At 38.9% G+C, this 21,106-nt stretch overlaps 1 protein-coding gene across 4 annotated transcripts in view; it reads right to left on the bottom strand.

The window, feature by feature from the left end:
* Positions 1-21,106, bottom strand: part of FER (FER tyrosine kinase) — a 467,424-nt gene that overhangs the window by 217,306 nt on the left and 229,012 nt on the right. For all 4 annotated transcript variants that reach the window (XM_088838427.1, XM_055430188.2, XM_088838426.1 and 1 more), the window contains one exon: positions 14,363-14,485. In XM_088838427.1, the coding sequence (XP_088694553.1) occupies positions 14,363-14,485 (123 nt within the window). The remainder of the gene's footprint in view (positions 1-14,362; positions 14,486-21,106) is intronic.

Here is a 21,106-nt window from a genome sequence, read left to right on the forward strand (position 1 = left end):
TTCTGAGAAGTGACGGGGACTCCAGACACGTGAAGGACTGGTGTCCTTCTCTGTCTGTCTCTGACTCTCCTGCTCCCTCTCTCCCTTAGAAGAATCTTTGTGATTACATTGGGCCCACCTGGGTAAAACACAATAATTTCTTCATCTCAAGATGCTGGACATCATCACATCTGCAAAGTCCCTTCTGCTCTGTGACAGAACACAGCCACTGGTTCTGAGGACCAGGACACAGATACACATGGGGAGGCATTACTTTGCCTACCATATTTATTCTCCCCTCCTCCCTGACTGGTGTATATTCTCCACTCCAGGTGTATAAAGTGGAATTCTTGTATCTTCAGCTACTGCACAGAATCTCTCACCCCAAGATCAGCTGCTTTGTTTCAAACACTGCTCCGCAGGCTCCTCACAGCACACTCTGTCATCCTACACAACTCGTGGAAGCGTTCCCTGGACTGTCAAGGTAAGAGGCCCTTCTTATGTCCTCTAAAAAGACCATAAATTTCCTCTAGAATAAGGTTTAGCACCTCTATCATAATTCTTACTTACTTGTCTGTCTTCCCAACCAGATCTAATTTCTTTGGGGATAAACCAGTACCTAATATAATTTCTGAAAGAGATGGGAATCCCAGACCACCTGACCTGCCTCTTGAGAAACCTGTATGCAGGTCAGGAAGCAACAGTCAGAACTGTACATGGAACAACAGACTGGTTCCAAATAGGAAAAGGTGTACGTCAAGGTTGTATATTGTCACCTTGCTTATTTAACTTATATGCAGAGTACATCATGAGGAACGCTGGGCTGGAAGACGCACAAGCTGGAATCAAGATTGCTGGGAGAAATATCAATAATCTCAGATATGCAGATGACACCACCCTTCTGGCAGAAAGTGAAGAGGAACTCAAAAGCCTCTTGATGAAAGTGAAAGAGGAGAGTGAAAAGGTTGGCTTGAAGCTCAACATTCAGAAAACAAAGATCATGGCATCTGGTCCCATCACTTCATGGGAAATAGATGGAAAAACAGTGGAAACAGTGTCAGACTTTATATTTTTGGGCTCCAAAATCACTGCAGATGCTGATTGCAGCCATGAAATTAAAAGACGCTTACTCCTTGGAAGGAAAGTTATGACCGACCTTGATAATATATTAAAAAGCAGAGACATTACTTTGCAAACAAAGGTCCGTCTAGTCAAGGCTATGGTTTTTCCCGTGGTCATGTATGGATGTGAGAGTTGGACTGTGAAGAAAGCTGATCGCCGAAGAATTGATGCTTTTGAACTGTGGTGTTGGAGAAGACTCTTGAGAGTCCTTTGTACCGCAAGGAGATCCAACCAGTCCATTCTAAGGGAGATCGATCCTGGGTGTTCATTGGAAGGACTGATGCTAAAGCTGAAACTGCAATACTTTGGCCACCTCATGCGACGAGTTGACTCACTGGAAAAGACTGTGATGCTGGGAAGGGTTGGGGGCGGGAGGAGAAGGGGACGACAGAGAATGAGATGGCTGGATGGCATCACCGACTCTGTGGACATGAGTTTGGGTGAACTCCAGGAGTTCGTGATGGACAGGGAGGCCTGGCGTGCTGTGATTCATGGGGTCACGGAGAGTCGGACACGACTGAGCGACTGAACTGAACTGAACTGAATATACTTTCTATTATAAGATAGACGCAATACACATTTCAGTTCGGTTCAGTCGCTCTGTCGTGTCTGACTCTCCGCGACCCCATGAGTCACAGCACGCCAGGCCTCCCTGTCCATCACCAACTCCCGGAGTTCACTCAAACCCATGTCCACAGAGTCGGTGATGCCATCCAGCGATCTCATTCTCTGTCGTCCCCGTCTCCTCCCGCCCCCAATCCTTCCCAGCATCAGTCTTTTCCAGTGAGTCAACTCGTCGCATGAGGTGCTGAATGCTAATTAAAAGAGATAGAGACATGCTTAAAAGCTGTGAATTCCTAGAAAAGTTTGACCTATTTACCTTAGATGAACACTGATGACTTTCCAGAAACCCTACATTCAAGCTCGCAAGAGGAATGGAGGAGTTTTTTTTAGAAGTTATTTCTAGAGAAGACTTTTAAAACTCTGTTGACTCTCTCACAGTCCAGTGTTACAGACATTAAAAAACTACTCTTTTAGTCACCAACTGGAATGATGCTAGGGGCAAAAAAAGACACAGATTTATTATTTAAAAGAGAACACAGCCTTACTAGAAAGTATTAGTAAAAGCATACCTCTTGAATTCACCATTACAAAATATTTCCAATGATAAAACCACAAAATAGTGAGGGCCATGAATTGAACATGACGGTCTTTTATTACAAAGAGAGGTAGATATTATAACTGATCTTTGTTATAACTTATAAGTTATAACTGATCTTTGCATTATATTTTGTATATATTTGTAATATTATACATATTATATGATCTTATAAGTTATAACTTAAAAATTATAACTGATTTTTGTTGATCTTAAGTCTATTTTTCATTAAATAGTTATCAGTCAAGATTCAAGGATGTCCACTAGATTATTATTTCCCAGTACGGGTATTTCTCTTATAAGACCTTAATTTTTGGTATAGTTTTAATGTATGCCAGTTGTTATGTAAGTAACAGAAAGAAAACCTTAAAGTTTCCTTTTCTCTAAGGCTTATATATGAACAAGGTTTTCCATTTTAAAAAATCACTTGAAGGTATCTTTTTAATGTCCTTGGTCTTTCTAATTTAAATCCTATTATTTTGAAGTCATTAAAATTCTTGGCATGCATATTTAGTCACTGTAAAGTAGGATGTGGGACAAGTCTTTTGTGGCACAATTAAATTGTTCCCCTCAAGGACAGTGTAGCAGAAGGGAGCACTAATTTAGCTAATACGGTAAAGAATGATAAGTGGTTCTTTAAAAAAGTGAAAATAAGCAATGTCAATTCTTGTATTTCATTTCACTTCTGAAATGGGTTAATACAAGACAATAATTTGCAAATAAGAAATACTAAATATTATACAAGATTGCTTCACTATTTTAAAGTTAATATCAGAGAGAAATCTCATTAAGGTGTCAAATGAATTTTATGGAACCAATCATATACAGTTCACAGTAGTATAAAATACATATAAGCTAAATAAGAGAACATTTAAAATAGTTCCTATATGTACTTGAAAGTATTTATGAAATTTACAAGAGAAAAATAACTACATGAAAAAGCAACTTCTAATATAAAGCAATATAAGATGGAAATGAAAAATATAACGAAAAAGTTATTACATGAAAAGAACTGAAATGAAGTGTCATTTCCAAGGCCATCTCACTCATAAATCTAAACCATGTTAACATTTTTATATTTACTATAAAAACAGAATATTAATATCTTTAAGTTACAAGATTTTTTCAAATATTTATCAAGTATTTACTAAGTGTCCAGATTGTCTCAAAAATAACAACAGATATTCAGTGAATGATGCATCAGATGGCGTAAGATACATAAAGGACGAGTGAAACCATCCTCCCTGCTCTCAGGGAGCTTCCTATCGCGTGGGGACACCAGACTGCAGACGGGCAGGGACAGCAGATGGACTGCCGCCCAGCGAGGGGCAAGCCCGGAGGAGGAGCGGACATGTTCATGGACCAGCGAAGGCAAGGGAGATTCACTCAGGCGCGTCCGACTCTGCAACCCCATGGCCTATCCAGTCCATGGGATTCTCCAGGCCAGAGCACTGGAGTGGGCAGCCTTTCCCTCCTCCCGGGGATCTTCCCAACCCAGGGATCGAACACATGCCTCCTGCATCGCAGGTGGATTCTTTCCCAGCTGAGTCACCAGGGAAGCCCTCAGTTTACTTATGAGGGAGCAGTTCTGGGTGGCATAGTAAATACATATATTAACTAAAACTGACTAACAGTAAAATGGAAATAACAGAGCTTCATCGGACGTTCTCCACTGCAGAAGTTTCTGTGGGCTGCAGGCTCCAGGGGCACAGGGACAGGGCAGAGAGGTCACAGGGAAAAGGGAATACGTGACTCAAGAGACTAACCCGGCTCAGAGGAGAGCAGGCCCCATCTGTTCCCTCTGCCACGGTCTGCTTACCAGCTCACCTCACTCACTCGTGACCACCTCATCCGTCCCTCCTACCCTGCCAACCACGTCTCTACAGCTTCGAATCAGACAAGTTCCAACGTTAAGAACAGGCTGTATCGAGGGCAGCGACGGAGGCGCGGATGTAAAGAACAGACTTTGGGACTTGGTGGGAGAAGGCGAGGGTGGGACGGTTTGAGACAATAGCGTTGAAACATGTATATTACCATACGTAAAAGAGATGACCAGTGCAAGTCCCACCAAGAAGCAGGGCACCCAAAGCTGGTGCTCGGGGACAACCCAGGGATGGGGTGAGAAGGGAGGTGGAGAGGGACAGTGCATACCTGTGGCCGATTCATGCTGACACATGGCAAAGACCATCACAACACGGCAAAGTAACTGTCCTCCAATTAACATAATTAATTAAAAAACTACTCTGCATCAGAATGCCTTTGTCTCCTTCTTGGTACAGACATACCTTGCTTTCCAGATCTCACTAACTTAAAGCCATTGTATTCTGGGGTTTCAGAACAATTAAATATATTCTCAATGTCTAAGTTCAAGATTTGAAAAGTAAGACAGTAAAAGACAGGGTAACCTCCATTAAATTATCTGGAAAGGTAATTTACAAAATTTTGACTGATCCATTATTGGCAACATATTGAGGGCTTTTTTTTCCCCCATTAAGGGCAAAGTATGAATGGAAACAACACTTCAACAATACCTCATTCCATATTAAGATATTTTGCACCCAGTGTGTGGATCTTCTACCAACTTGGCTAAATTTAAATTCTTTAGGTATATAATTAAGATATTTTTAAATATCATATGTGTGACCTTTTGGAATTCTGGTACTTGTTTAAATTTCTACTGTATTTAATGATCATTTTATTACTCTTTTGACTATAAATCTAGATCCTAGAATTCTATTATTTTATCCAGCAAAAATTAAAAACAGACAAACAATTCCGATGCAGAATGTGTTTCATTACATTGTATAAAATACAACTTAATATTATGCCCTTGGCTATTATGAAAGGACACTAAAAGCAACAATCTATGAAATCTGTCCTTACACTTTTGCAGAAACGTTTTTAAGGACATTGTTATATCTAAAATCCAAAGGGAGAAATCTCCTCTAGAGCTTACTGGTAGTAAAGCTTTGCTTTAAACAAATTAATATCCGTCCTCCTCTCTAACCGTGACACTAGTTAACTTCTTCTACAATGACTTAGAGCTAAATTTCAAGCTCAACATGGAAATTATTACAGGTCTTTAAGAAGCTACATTTTGCCTGTTAGTTAAATACCATACATTTTATTAAAATACATAAAATATCATCTTTTCTTAATTCAAGTTATTTTATCTCAAGCATCAACAACTATAACAATTTAAGATTAAACTTCTAGTCAGACAAAACCACATTCAAATCACCTATTATTTACTAGATGCTTGATTTGAGCAAGCAGCATAACATATGTAAACCTTAACAATTTAAAACAAATACAGACAATTAATTGTTGGTATTTTGTAAAATGAAGATAAAGTTTTATTGTACAGCTTAGGTGATATGCTCTGTGTACAGTAAAATAGATCAGTAAATATGAAGTTAATCCCTCTCATCCTTTCATATAATAATTTGGTGAACAAGTAATTTTCTTCCTCGATTGACCATCCTGTTAATAATTTCATTAATCATGTCTGTTCCAAACATTTGTTCTTCAAGAGACCTATAACTGTTATTTTGGTTATGTAATCAATCTTATTTTGAAAATTTAAATTCGTGGTTACATATGCCAGTCTTTCTGTGAGCTCGATACAAGCTAAACTATATGTTCTTTCAAATAAATAGTACATGATGAGACCAACAACATGCAATTTAATCAGAAATATATTTTCACTGAAAGGAACCCAGAAATTTGACTTTAACATTTAGTTATTCTGTGTGAGCATGAGCTACTTGCCTTAGAGATTGTTACCTCACTTGTAAAATAACAGGGGATGGACTGCATAATCCTGAAATATCAGCTAGTTCTTTTACTCTTTGATTTTAGTGGACTACTCTAACAAGAGTCTCTGGGCTTTTATATTTAATAACAAAATAAAACTGCATTTTTTATTTATTTACTATTGTTAAATTTCCACTATTAATTATTTTTCCTGATATTGATATTTTTTCTAAATATATTTTGACATTATTCACCGAAATAAAATTTGGATATGGCTACACAAGTTCTTTGTGAAACATAGTAAAATCAATTTTTATTTCTTTCTGTTTTTTAAATGTGCCAATAAATAATTTAAAAGGCTGGATAAGTGATAGTTGCTCAGTCATGCCTGACTCTTTGCGACACCACGGACTGTAGCCCGCCAGGCTCCTCTATCCATGGAATTCTCCAGGCAAGATTACTGGAGTGGGTTGCCATTTCCTTCTCCAAAAGGCTAGACGGGCTGCAGTATTTTCGTAAGGTATCACTAGCTACACTTCAGATGTGTTTAGTTCAGATCCCACCCTTGCTTATAAACCTGCAATGGAATGGCATTTTCCATAGATAAATCCTAACTGTGGTATTCAAAGCTCTCAAAACTGAACTTTTCAGATTACTCATCTTTTTAAATCTGCTTCTGTCAAGGCAACTGATCTTGCCTTCCTTAAAATAAGTCTGGGAATTTCTCATGCTTTAGATAGGTCCCTTACCACGAGTGCGTGCGTGTGTGCTCAGCTGCTTCAGTCGTGCCCTACTCTGTGTGACCCCACGGACTACGGCTCACCAGGCTCCTCTGTCCACAGGGTGCTCCAGGAAAGAACCCTGGAGTGGGATGCCACACCTCCCTCCAGTCCCTTACCATTCCCCCAAACAATTTCCCTAGTCTTTTGGCCTATCCGCAAGACCCACTTCAAGTCCACATTTCTCTGTGAATCATTCCTAGGCCATATGCTCTTCTTCTAAATTCACATATTGTTACTTTAAAAATCCTTTATACAAATATTTTTCAAACTGAGATTCATAAAATCGACTTTTTGGATGTCGACTTTTTGGATGCATTCTTTATAGAATGCATCACATTAAGAAATATAAAAAGTTTCATAAGATCTCTCTCAATTATGAACACACATCCATACCAACATTTCCAACTCAGTATGTCCTGGATCTCAATATAACGTGCAATTTCTATGCATTATGGGAAAAAAGCGCTTTAGGAACACTGCTTCTGTGTCTTGGAACTCTCTGCAACCAGTATACAGGTGCTTTCTCATTCACGGTATTACACTGGATGGATGGATGATTTAACCAGACTCCCGCTAGAGAACACTTGAATTATTTCCAACTTCCTGATATTATAAATGCTGCAGTGAATAACCTTATACTTGTATCATTTCATACATATACATATATAACTAAAGGATAAGTTGCAGAAGTCATATTGCTAAGTCAAAGTTAGATACATTTCATAATTTTCATAGATTGTGCCACACTGCCTTCTACAATGTGTGCGCTTCAGTCAGTCAGTTCAGTCGCTCTGTCATGTCCCACTCTTTGCGACCCCATGAATCACAGCACGCCAGGCCTCCCTGTCCATCACCAACTCCCAGAAAATGTGTGTGCTTGGTCCTATCCAACTCTTTGGGACCCCATGGACTGTAGCCCACCAGCCTCCTCTGTCCATGAGCACTCTCCAAGCCAGAATACTGGAGTGGGTAGCCTTTCCCTTCTCCAGGGGATCTTCCCAACCCAGGGATCAAACCCAGGTCTCCCGCATTGCAGGCGGATTCTTTACCACCTGAGCTAACAGGGAAGCCCAACACAGGTTTTTCTAATTTATATCCCCATCACCAAATTATCTAAGGGTTTTTATCTGTACATCTTTGCCAAGAAAGTAAATTATCAAACTGAGTTTATGCCAATCTGCTAGGTAAAAACATGATATCTCATTCTAGTTTTAATACTCCTTTATTCTGAGTAATATAATCATGTCATATTTTAAAAGCCATTTGTATTTTCATTTTTTGAACTATCCATTCATGCCCATTGCTAATTTTACTTTTTGATTGTCTTTATCCGACAGACTGCAGCCCGCCAGTCTTCTCTGTCCATGGAATTCTCCAGACAAGAATATTGGAGTGGGTTGCCATTTCCTTTTCCAGGGGATCGTCCCAATCCAGAGATCAAACTCAGGTATCCTGCATACCAGGCAGATTCTTTACTGTCTGAGCAACCAGGGCAGCATTAATTTCTAGAGGTTCTTTATATGTTAGGTATTAGCCCCGTGTGGTATGTGTTTTCTTGAATAAATTAGCAAGTATTTTAATTTTCTTTTGATCTTATAGAAAGCAGTTATTATATTTATTTTTTATATGTTGTTTTAACTTATTCTTTTATGCTTTTACCTTTCAAAATTTCTTTCTTTTGCTTTCCTTTTAATTGTGGTGTTTTTCCCTCTTAATTTTTTGAATTAGATGTTTAACTCATTCATTTCATTCTTTTTGTTTTATCAGTGTTAAGTTTTTAAGGTACTGAATTTTCCTCCAAGTGCAGTTTTGTCTCTATCATTTAGCTATATGAAAATTTTTATTTTCCCCACACATGTCTTGCATTCATTGATGCAAGCAAAGAGTACAGAAATTTAGAGTTCTTTCCTTTCAACAGGTATTTTTGCTAGAGCTTAATAAGACCTAGAGCAACTTGGTTCTTTGATCATCTCTTTTCTTACCTTTGTGCTATACAACTTTTGCCTAAGCAAAGGAGCTTTTAGCTACCTAAACACGTACTTTTTAAAGTCTGTGGATAATATATAGCTCCTAGTTTTGTGAAAAATGCAGTTTGTATTTTTTAATTTTGTTATTTTCCTATGGTTTCCACAAGTAACAGGGACAAAATGTTGTTACGTAACCATGTACATACTAGAAATCCTTTTATACATTTTCTGTGTACATTTCTCCATGCTTCTTGGGCTTCTCTGGTGGCTCAAATAGTAAAGAATCCATGCACTGCAGGAGCCCTGGTTTCGATCTTTGGATCAGGAAGATCCCCTGGAGAAAGGAATGGCTACCCACCCCAGTACTCTTGCCTGGACAATTCCATGGATAAAGGAGCCTGGTGGGCTACAGTCCACGGGGTCACAAAGAGTCAGACACGACTGAGCAACTAACACCTTTCCTTTCCCAGGGTCCACATGCACAGATTTCGTGAATATTTTAAAATGATGAAATGACACACTCCAGGCAACGTTTGTGCTATAAATACCAAATCTTACCCTTTAATCTACATTAAAAAAACTTTAATGACTTTTCTTTTAACCTCTCAGCCCCATCTGACTATTTCATCACCCTTCTATCTATTTATATGGAAGATAAAAAGAATATTCTTATCTACCAAAAAACCTTGCTCTGCAGACTAAAAAATATGATATTTAAGAAAGTCTGAGGTAGACACATGCATGAAATTCCTTTGAGACATCACATAAGAATCATTAGTGGCCTCCAATGTCTATTAGTTTTTTGAGTCCAGCGTTGCTCTTCCTCACAATACCTGCTGGTAAATTTTGAGATAAAAAGCTGAAAGTCAGTCTATGTGTTATATGTTCTATGACAAGGTTATGTTATTTCATTAAATTGAACAAACCTAAAATCCAAGCTTAATTTGACTTTCCAAAGTATGCAAAATGAAGGGTAAACATTGAGATTTTACCTGTATTTCCCTGAGTGCAACATGCTATTATAGTTCCTGTTAGACTAATTTTCATATGAGGTGGGACTCTTAACTGTCAAGTTCACTGGTACATACTACTGTTAGAATACTGAACTACAGAAAGAATTTCTTCTTTAACTATGGATGTTACAAAGACTATAGATTATAATTTATGCTAGCTAGGGTTGTAGTAAAAAATGATGAATAGAACAGAATCATTTTCATGTTACCACTCTGAAATTTATGAGAAATTTGGTTTAGATTAATTATAATTTCTGAGTTTCCTCACCTAATAATGGGGATAATACTAACACTCAGTTCACAGTTGTTGAAAATATTTAATAAAGTAATAGAACTGGAGTGTTATCAACTGATTATACACTCTATGAATACATTTTTTCCTTCACAATTTAAAATCTTCCAAATTTTCCTTCTGTTCTATTTGTCCTGTTAAAGAAAGTTTTTGAACAGGAAAGTATATGGTATTTTATAGTTTCCAAAATCTACAGAGAAAAATTGACTTTTCTTGAGTTATGTCCTTTTATCATAAACAAGGCGTCTGGTAAGTATCAGAAGTAACCAAGTGACTCGAGCATAAGGTGAAGTGAATAGTCCTCAGTGGTCTGAGACCTCACAGCATGAATAGAGCACCTAAATGAAAAGCCATGCTCTCCTCTCTGCTCTTCGTGTGCATGTGTCTGTCGGAGAAGCCGTCACCAGAAACCGGTCACCTCACAACATGTTAATTTCAGTCACAGGTTTACTCTCTCCACAAAAATCTGCTTCTAATATTCTGGCATACTGTACAAAATTCTGATTAAAAAGCCAGAATTACTTGATTTAAGTTGGCAGGCAAGTCATTTACCTAAAAGGTTCAACTTAACGGCTCGCTGCCTAACTTGCCTGAATTTAAATCATGGACTTTAACTTCCATTCAGAAAGAAAAAAAATTTTAAGAGCTAAATCTAAAGAAATATTAAGCTTCATAAGCCAGACTTTCACATGTTAAAGGTGACCTAGATGTCTTCCTTACCTACATCTTACAACATCGTCTGCTATATCTTAAATTCCAACTCTGTCGCCCAATATGACTGTCTAATATCTTTCCTTTTAAAGAGACCTATAGTTATTGCTATGGTAAAGATTTTTCCAATTTACTGTTTTGTGCAACCAAAGATATTTCCTTTCCATTAAACTCATACCCATGTCCCATAAAATAAACATTTTATTCCCTACAGCCTCTAAAATTTAGACTCTAGACAGATAGCAGTTAAGAAAATGGGTTGAATATATCAAATCTGCCAACAGCTGTGCTGTTTTGTGAAAGTAATTTACCATTGTAAGCTTCAGTTCCAGATTCATAATTGTATGGGGTTAATAACAATATTTATTTCGTGGGAATATATACAGTTAAGGCATATAAAAAGCTTGGAAGCACCTGGCTTCTAGCAATTGCCCAGTGAATTTGATTCTTCAACAGATAGTTACTGAACACCTACCAGCTAGCTGGAGGAGGGAATGGCAGCCCACTCCAGCATCCATGCCTGGAGAGTCCCAGGGACAGAGCCCGGTGGGCTGCCATCCACGGGGTCGTAGAGTCGGACACGATTGAGCGACTGGGCACACACTAGCTAGCACTGTCTTAGGTACTGGCTGTACTGATTATTAAACGCAACCCTGGCCCTGATAGAGCTTCCATTTCTCTAGCGGAAGACAGACAACCAAAAATACATCCTATGGTATGATGTCAGATACACAGAACGGTAACAGAGAAGTTGAGGACGAGAGAGATATAAGGGGGTTAGGTGTTATTTCACAGGCAGCAGTCAGAAAAGACCTTCCTGATTAGGTGACATTTGAACAGAGTCTGAGCTGAGGAAAGAACAGGCCCTGTGCGTCCCACCGTGCTGCTAATACAGTGATGATGACTATCATCAGTAACCTGTGTGGGATGCCTCCCTCACTCCCATACCTTCGCACAGGCTTTGGGAGGCAGAGGAGGAAATGTCAGCCAGGGCAGAGTGAGGGATGGGTGGGTGGAACATCGGTTCGCTTCATCATCACGAGGAAGTTAATTTCTCTAACTCAGCCTGTCTAGTTTTGTGTGCCTCTGGGAAAAGAGAGAAATGACCCTAGTCACTGTGTCCTCTAAGCAGGCATATGATGCACACGCGTATTCTCATGAGTAAGAGGGAAACAAACGGAGAGAGGCATGAGGTACTATAAACAGAGATTAAACTGAGACCAAAAGAGCATTCTCTATGCAGGCTAAAAGTGAAGTCTGGCAAGATGGAAATCAGATGCTTTATAGCACATTATATGGTCAAAGACATTAACTTCTCACACAAATTAAATCAGGAAAGAGATTCCTTTATAAGACGACAAATAACTTTCTAAGAGAAGATACATAACAGATAAGACCAGCATAACAAAATCCTTATCAATTTGCTCCCACTCATGATTGAAAATTACCTGCTCTCATAACCCTGTTTTGTGATTTTCTTTTAAAAGTGATATGATTCTTTAAGTCAAGTGCATAATAATATTTACCATAAATTGAGATAATAACTTGCATATTTCAAATATCAGCACTTTAGATCAGGTTAACGGTCAACTAGATTAACTTCAAATTTCTACCTCATAAAACAATCATATGTAGTCCCTTAATCTTTTATAGCTTTCAGTGTAGTTATTTTCATAACTAAGGCTATAAAATGCTGGGATAATCGGCTCCACAGCCAAAGCTGGGGGTTTGAGAGGAACAGAATAATTGGCCATGTTAACAGTCCAGAGAATCTACTCCATTTCTCTAAGATCGTTTCATGGAATATTTCATATTATGAGGGATATAGCTTTACTTATATATTCCTACCCAAGGCCTGATAAGCACCTTTTTGTGCCTCTTTTAGGGCTCTGGTCTCTCAATTTAGACTTGGCTAAGCAAGTAGACCATGTAGACACTAGGTTGGCTTATGAAATGAGTCAAAATCATCTGACAATATCAGTATCTCTGAAAATCCAAGTATCTCTCATTAACCTAACATGGTCAAACTGTGGTATCTTCACCGCATTGAATTTTACTTCATATTAGGATATACTGGAATTGAGTTCATACTTTCACATGTACAATTAAGTATACAAAACTCCTGGCACTTAAAGTGCTGGTGCAGGGCAGTGGTGAAGAGCTGTCAAAGGACCCCTAGATATATTGTTTAAGCAGCTGGGTATTTGGTGATACCATTTACTATAAATGAAGAAAAAACTTTGTAGTTAAGTGTGATAAGTTCAGTTTTAGGTGAAAAGTAGAAATATTTTAGATTTGTGAAAGATATATATCTGAGCTAGAAACATAGATTTGCAAGTCACTGATATATTAATAGTAAATAAAGCCATGAGAACAGACAGCAGTTATTCATCGATGAAACATGAAACATTAATAGACCTTTTTTTAACTAGAGAAAAAATATGACAACCTGTCCCTAACTAAAAGAGAATTTTTAAAGTGTAAAACAAAAGTGAATGGAGAAACACTAACAAAGAATGAACCAAACTCAAAATTCTAGAAAATTATGCAAAAAGGACAATTCTTTAGCCACCGAATTAATGTTTAGCAACTGACTGTTGAAATCTTCTGTGGGTGGAATGTTAAAGTAAAGAGTGAGTAATAAATATAATACAGTGAGTACTATAAATATAATACAAACACAGACACTATGCTCCAGGCTAACAAAGGGAAATATAACAACTGTCTTTTAAATTTTTAAAATTTTAGGTGAATTTAGATTACATACTAGCATTCTTGGGAATAACACTTGCTTCATATTACAAGTCATCCCTGGATATGTAAACCTCAAATCAGTAAACATTAACCTTCCCTGTATCTACACTGCTCCTCATAGGAGATGGCCCCCAAGGAAAGGGGCTCCTGTTGACCCCAGCTCAATCCCTGGACCACTGAAAGTGCCCAGAAGCTAGGCCAGCTCCATTGCTCCCCCAGTCCAGGGGCCACAGGCTTCACCTAAAAACACAAGCCTTCCCCATACACACTCACTACCTCACAGACCACTTAAAGCACGTAAGAGCCATCTGCTCTGTGATAGATCTTAGAGGTAACAGTGACCTAGAACAATCTCTCACCCAGCTACCTGACTCTGCAGTGAAGATGATTTACTGTCCTTGAGAAGAGTAGTGCAGCTTTTAAAAATTCCTATGTCTTACAATATATCATACACTTAACACCAAAAAGTAAAACTCTAATTAACTCTTAATTGCTGGACATTTTCTTCAATATCTACATCTCAGAATCTTTTACAAGCTAAACCTTTTAAAGTCTGAACCTTACAGTGTGAAAGAAAGCCTCAAGTCTTTCAAGAAAACACTGGAAAGGAAAAAGAAAAAAGACAGGCCATTTGTAACCTAGCAAACACTGAATAAAAAGACAACCCATCTGCCATCTAAGTAAAACCAAGGAAATGCCATGCTTTAACTATACTTGTTTCCAAATTTATAAATAACCTAAGAACTTTATTTAGTGTGGGACATAACTCACAAAGCAGTCTTTTCTTTTTTCTTTTGTTAAAAAAAAAAGTGAATGTAAGCACCTACCTTAGGAATAGGATTCAGCAGAATTACACCTGACTTCTTAGTGATGACCTGTTTTGTTGTATAGTGATGGTCTATAAGCTGAGGAATATTTGAAAACCCAGTGCCTTCAAAACGATACATATTCTGGAGAAAGAACAATAAAGTAGAATAATCATGAAGACATTGCTTAAGCAACATTACATTCATCAATAAAGTTCCATTTAAGAAAATCTACTGCTGTACAACCATGTGAAGATACTTAACACTACTGAATTATAATACACTTAAAAATGGTTAAGACGGTAAAAATAAAGATAAATGATATTGCAACATGCTAAAAACTAATCTTTGCATCAAGAAACTAATTTTCATAAAATGACTAATGTAATTCAGATTGTTAAAAAAGTTAAAAAAAAAAAACACAGAAGAAAAGAAAAATTTACAGACCTGGAATGCATTTTCCTAAAATAATAACCAAAGGAAATAAAACACAGGATACATTTAAGGAACAAGAAATACGTGTACCTATGTCTGCATATGGGTTTCATTTGATAAAGCTTTCAAGATCAAAAATAATGTCAAAAGTCTGCGGAAGTATATCCAATATAATAATATTTTAAGGATACCTCTGATGACCATTTATTTCCCTTTGATCAATACAGTATGAATTGATTTTTCTGTACTTGGATTATTCATGTATTATTCGTTCATCAAACCACACAGTCCAAAAAAAAAAAAACAAAACAAAACTATACATTCACATACACTTGATAGGGAAAATGCAGCAGAGACGAATCTGTACGTAGCAGCATAATCAAATCTTCACACTTGTGATTTCAACACACCGTTAGTAACATTTTCCCAAACTCTGTCAAGACCTCTTTCCTCTGACTTCAAAAAGGCACATCCATTGGTAATCTTATGAATGAACTGATGGCAATCAATTTAGCAAAGAAAAAACATCTTATTGGGCCTATTTTTCAATGAAAGGAGTATTACGATACAGAGTCGTGTAACAAAGGGTCCCATCTGATTATTCACAAAGAACTCACATGTACACAGTATAAATACATATACAAATGTGCCCCATTTTAAGAAAATCCTATGGGAAGAAATAAGAAATTTCAGAACTCTCCAAATGTAGGTATTATTTACATTACTGGAAGGAATTTTCCCAGTTAAAGGATAAAAAAAACTCAAACTCCATTTGTACAATATAAAATTCAGTCAGTTCAGTCACTGAGTCGTGTCCGACTCTTTGCGATCCCACAAACTGCAGCACTCCAGGCCTCCCTGTCCAACACCAACTCCTGGACTTTACACAAACTCGTGTCCATTGAGTTGGTGATGCCATCCAACCATCTCATCCTCTCTGACATGCCGTTCCTCTCCCTCCTTCAATCTTTCCCACCATCAGGGTCTTTTCCAAAGAGTCAGTTCTTCTCATCTGGTGGCCAAACTATTGGCGTTTCAGCTTCAGCATCAGTCTTTCCAAAGAATATTCAGGACCGATTTTCTTTAGGATGGACTGGTTGGATCACCTTGCAGTCCAAAGGACTCTCAAGAGTCTTCTACAGTACCACAGTTCAAAAGCATCAATTCTTCCATGCACAGCTTTCTTTATACTCCAACTCTCACATCCATACATGACTACAGGAAAAACCATAGCTTTGACTAGATGGACCTTTGTTGGCAAGTAATGTCTCTGCTTTTTACTATGGTGTCCAAGTTGGTCATAACTTTTCTACCAAGGAGAAAGTGTCTTTTAATTTCACGGCTGCAGTAGCCATCTGCAGTGATTTTAGAGCCCCCAAAATAAAGTATGTCACTGTATCCCCATTTATCTGCCATGAAGTGATGGGACTGGATGCCATGATCATAGTTTTCTGAATGTTGAGCTTTAAGCCAACTTTTTCACTCTCCTCTTTCACTTTCATCAAGCGGCTCTTTAGTTCTTCTTCACTTTCTGCCATTAAAGGTGGTGTTATCTGCATATCTGAAGTTATTGATATTTCTCCCGGCAATCTTGATTCCAGCTTGTGCTTCTTCCAGCCCAGTGTTTCTCATGATATACTCTGTATATAAGTTAAATAAGCAGGGTGACACTACACAGCCTTGACGTACTCCTTTCCCTATTTGGAACCAGTCTGTTGTTCCATGTCCAGTTCTGAGTGTTGCTTCCTGACCTGCATACAGGTTTCTCAAGAGGCAGGTCAGGTGGTCTGGAATTCCCATCTCTTGAAGAATTTTCCACAGTTTGTTGTGATCCACACAGTCAAAGGCTTTGGCATAGTCAATGAAGCAGAAATAGATGTTTTTCTGGAACTTTCTTGCTTTCTCCACGATCCAGCGGATGTTGGCAATTTGATCTCTGGTGCCTCTGCCTTTTCTAAAACCAGCTTGAACATCTGGGAGTTCACAGTTCACATATTGCTGAAGCCTGGCTTGGAGAATTTTGAGCATGATTTTACTAGTGTGTGAGATGAGTGCAATTGTGCGGTAGCTTGAGCATTCTTTGGCATTCCCTTTCTTTGGGACTGGAATGAAGACTGACCTTTTCCAGTCCTGTGGCCACTGCTGAGTTTTCCAAATTTGCTGGCCTATTGAGTGCAGCACTTTCACAGCATCATCTTTTAGGATTTGAAATAGCTCAACTGGAATTCCATCACCTCCACTAGCTTTGTTTGTAGTGATGCTTCCTAAGGCCCACTTGACTTCGTATTCCAGGATGTCTGGCTCTAGGTGAGTGATCACACCATCGTGATTATCTGGGTTGTGAAGATTTTTCTTGTATAGTTTTTCTGTGTATTCTTGCCACCTCTTCTTAGTATCTTCTGCTTCTTTTAGGTCCATATGATTTCTGTGCTTTATCGATCCCATCTTTGCATGAAATGTTCCCTTGGTATCTCTAATTTTCTTGAAGCGATCTCTTGTCTTTTCCATTCTATTGTTTTCCTCTATTTCTTTGCACTGATCACCGAAGGCCTTCTTATCTCTCCTTTCTATTCTTTGAAACTCTGCATTCAAATGGGTATACCTTTCCTTTTCCCCTTTGCCTTATGCTTCTCTTCTTTTCACAGCTATTTGTAAGGCCTCCTCAGACAGCCATTTTGCCTTTTTGCATTTCATTTTTTTGAGGATGGTCGTGATCACTTCCTCCTGTACAATGTCACGAATCTCCATCCATAGTTCTTTAGGCCCTCTGTCTATCAGATCTAATCTCTTGAATCTATTTTTCACTTCTACTCTATAATCTAAGGGATTTGATTAAGGACATACCTGAATGGTCTTGGAGAAGACTCTTGAGAGTCCCTTGGACTGCAAGGAGATCCAACCAGTCTATTCTAAAGGAGATCAATCCTGGGTGTTCATTGGAAGGACTGATGCTAAAGCTGAAACTCCAATACTTTGGCCACCTCATGCGACGAGTTGACTCACTGGAAAAGACTCTAATGCTAGGAAAGGTTGGGGGCGGGAGGAGAAGGGGACGACAGAGAATGAGATGGCTGGATGGCATCACCGACTCGATGGACATGAGTTTGAGTGAACTCCGGGAGTTGGTGATGGACAGGGAGGCCTGGCGTGCTGTGATTCATGGGGTCGCAGAGAGTCGGACACGACTGAGCGACTGAACTGAACTGAATGGTCTAGTGGTTTTCCCTACTTTCTTCAATTTCAGTCTGATTTGGCAATAAGGAGTTCATGATCTGAGCCACAGTGAGCTCCTGGTCTTGTTTTTGCTGACTGTATACAGCTTCTCCATCTTTGGCTGCAAAGATTATAATCAATCTGATTTCGGTGTTGACTACCTGGTGATGTCCATGTGTAGAGTCTTCTCTTGTGTTGTTGGAAGAGGGTGTTTGCTATGACCAGCGCATACTCTTGGCAAAACTTTATTAGCTTTGCCCTGCTTCATTCCGTGCTCCAAGGCCAAATTTGCCTGTTACTCCAGGTGTTTCTTGACTTCCTACTTTTACATTCCAGTCCCCTATAATGAAAAGGACATCTTTTTTGGGTGTTAGTTCTAGAAGGTCTTGTAGGTCTTCATAGAACCATTCAACTTACGTTACTAGTCGGGGCACAGACTTGGATTACTGTGATAGTGAATGGTTTGCCTTGGAAATGAACACAGATCATTCTGTTGTTTTTGATATTGCATCCAAGTACTGCATTTCAAACTCTTTTGTTGACCATGATGGCTACTCCATTTCTTCTAAGGGATTCTTGTAGTAGATATGATGGTCATCTGAGTTAAATTCACCCATTCCATTTTAGTTCGCTGATTCCTAAAATGTCGACATATCTTGCCGTCTCCTGTTTGACCACTTCCAATTTGCCTTGATTCATGGACCGAACACTGCAGGTTATGTGCAGAGTTCTGACAAAACGTGGTCCACTGGAGAAGGGAATGGCAAACCACTTTAGCATTCTTGCTTTGAGAACCCCATGAACAATATGGCAAAAAGATAGGACACTGAAAGACGAACTACCCAGGTCGGTGGGTGCCCAGTATGCTACTGGAGATCAGTTGAGAAACAACTCCAGAAAGAATGAAGAGACGCAGCCAAAATAAAAGCAACACCCAGTTGTGGATGTGACTGATGATAGAAGTAAGGTGTGATGCTGTAAAGAGCAATATTGCATAGGAACGTGGAATGTTAGGTCCATGAATCAAGGCAAATTAGAAGCTGTCAAACAAGATGTCAAGATATAAATTTTGTGAAAGTTAAGATTTAAGTCAGCTTTTCACTCTCCTCTTTCACCCTCATCAAGAGGCTCTTTAGTTCCTCTTCACTATCTGCCATTAGAGTGGTATCATCTACATATCTGAAGTTGTTGATATTTTTCCAGCAATCTTGATTCCAATTTCTGATTCATCCAGCCTGGCATTTCTCATGATGTGCTCTGCACAGAAGTTAAATAAGCAGGGTAACAATATGCAGCCTTGACATACTCTGTTCCCAATCTGGAACCAGTCTGTTGTTCCATGTCCGGTTCTAACTGTTGCTTCTTGACCTGCAAACAGGTTTCGCAGGAGGCAGGTAACGGGGTCTGGTATTCCCATCTCTTTAAGAGTCTTCCACAGTTTGTTGTGATCCACACAGTCAAAGCCTTTCTTGTGAGTGAAGCAAAAGTAGATGTTTTTCTGGAATTCCCTTGTTTTCTATATAATCCAAAGAATGTTGGCAATTTGATCTCTGGTTCCTCTGCCTTTTGTAAATGCAGCTTCTACATCTGAAAGTTCTCGTTTCATGCACTAGTGAAGCCTATCTTGAAGGATTTGGTGCATAACCTTACTACAATGTGAAATGAGCACAATTATATGGTAGTCTGAACATTGTTTGGCATTTCCCTTCTTTGGGATTGGAATGAAAACTCACGACTTCCAGGGCTGTGGTCATTGCTAAGCTTTCCAAATTTGATAATGTAGTAGGTGCAGCACTTTAACGCCATCATCTTTTAGGATTTCAAGTCACTCAACATGACTTCCATCACCTGGCTTTGTTCATAGTAGTGCTTCCTAAGGCCACTTGACTTCACACTCCAGGATGTCTGGCTCTAGGTAAGTGACTACACCATATTGGTTATCTGGGTCATTGAAGACCTTTCTTCTATAGTTCTGTGTATTTTCGCCACATCTTCTTAATCTCTTCTGCTTCTGTTTGATCCTTACCATTTTTGTTCTTTATCATGTCCATCCTTGCGTGAAATGTTCCCTTGATATCTCCAATATCTCCAATCTTTTCTTGAAAAGATCTCCAATCTTTTCCATTCTGTTGTTTTCCTTCTTTACATTGTTCATTTAAAAGGTCTTCTTATTTCTCCTTGCTATCTCTGGAACTCTGCATTCAAATGGGTATATCTTTCCCTTTCTTCCTTGCCTTTCGCTTCTCTTCTTTTCTCAGCTATTTGTAAGGCCTGCTCAGACAACCACTTTGCCCTCTTGCATTTCTTTTTTCTTGGGGATGGTTTTGATCACTGCCTCCTATACAATGTTATGAGCTTCCATTCATAGTTCTTCAGGCGCTCTGTCAATCAGATCTAGCCCCTTGAATCTACTTGTCACTTCCACTGTATAACCATAAGGGACTGGATTTAGGTCATACCTGAATGGCCTATCGTTTCCCTATTTTCTTCAACTTAAGTCTGATTGTGCAATAAGGAGATCATGATCACAGCCACACTCAGCTCCAGGTCTTGTTTCTCCTGCTGTATGGAGCTTCTCCATCTTCGGCTACAAAGAATATAATCATCCTGATTTCCATATTGACCATCCACTGATGTCCATGTGTAGCGTTGTCTCTAGTGTTTTTGGAAGAGGGTCTTTGCTATGACCAGTGCGTTCTCCTGCAAAACTCTGTTAACCATTGACCTGCTTCATTTTGTACTCCAAGGCCAAACTTGCCTGTTACTCCAGGTGTCTCTTGACTTCCTACTTTTGCAATCCAGTCCCCTATGATGAAAAGGACATCTGTTTTTTTTTTGGTTAGTTCTAGAAAGCGGTCTTCTTAGAACTGGTCAACTTCAGCCTCTTCAGCGTCAGTGGTTGGGGCCTTTGACTAATGAGATGTTGGATGGTTTGCCTTGGAAGCAAACTGAGATCATTCTGTGGTGTCTGAGATTGCACCTAGACACTGCATTTTGGACTCCTGTTTACTATGAAGGCTACTCCATTTCTCCTAAGGAACTCTTGCCCACAGTGGCCATCTGAATTAAATGGCTCATTTCCATCCATTTTAGTTCACTGATTCCTAAGACGTCAAT

Source organism: Moschus berezovskii, chromosome 8 (genome assembly GCF_049115385.1).
Source record: "Moschus berezovskii isolate FMDL1 chromosome 8, NW_MosBer_1.0, whole genome shotgun sequence".
Taxonomy (NCBI): domain Eukaryota; kingdom Metazoa; phylum Chordata; class Mammalia; order Artiodactyla; family Moschidae; genus Moschus; species Moschus berezovskii.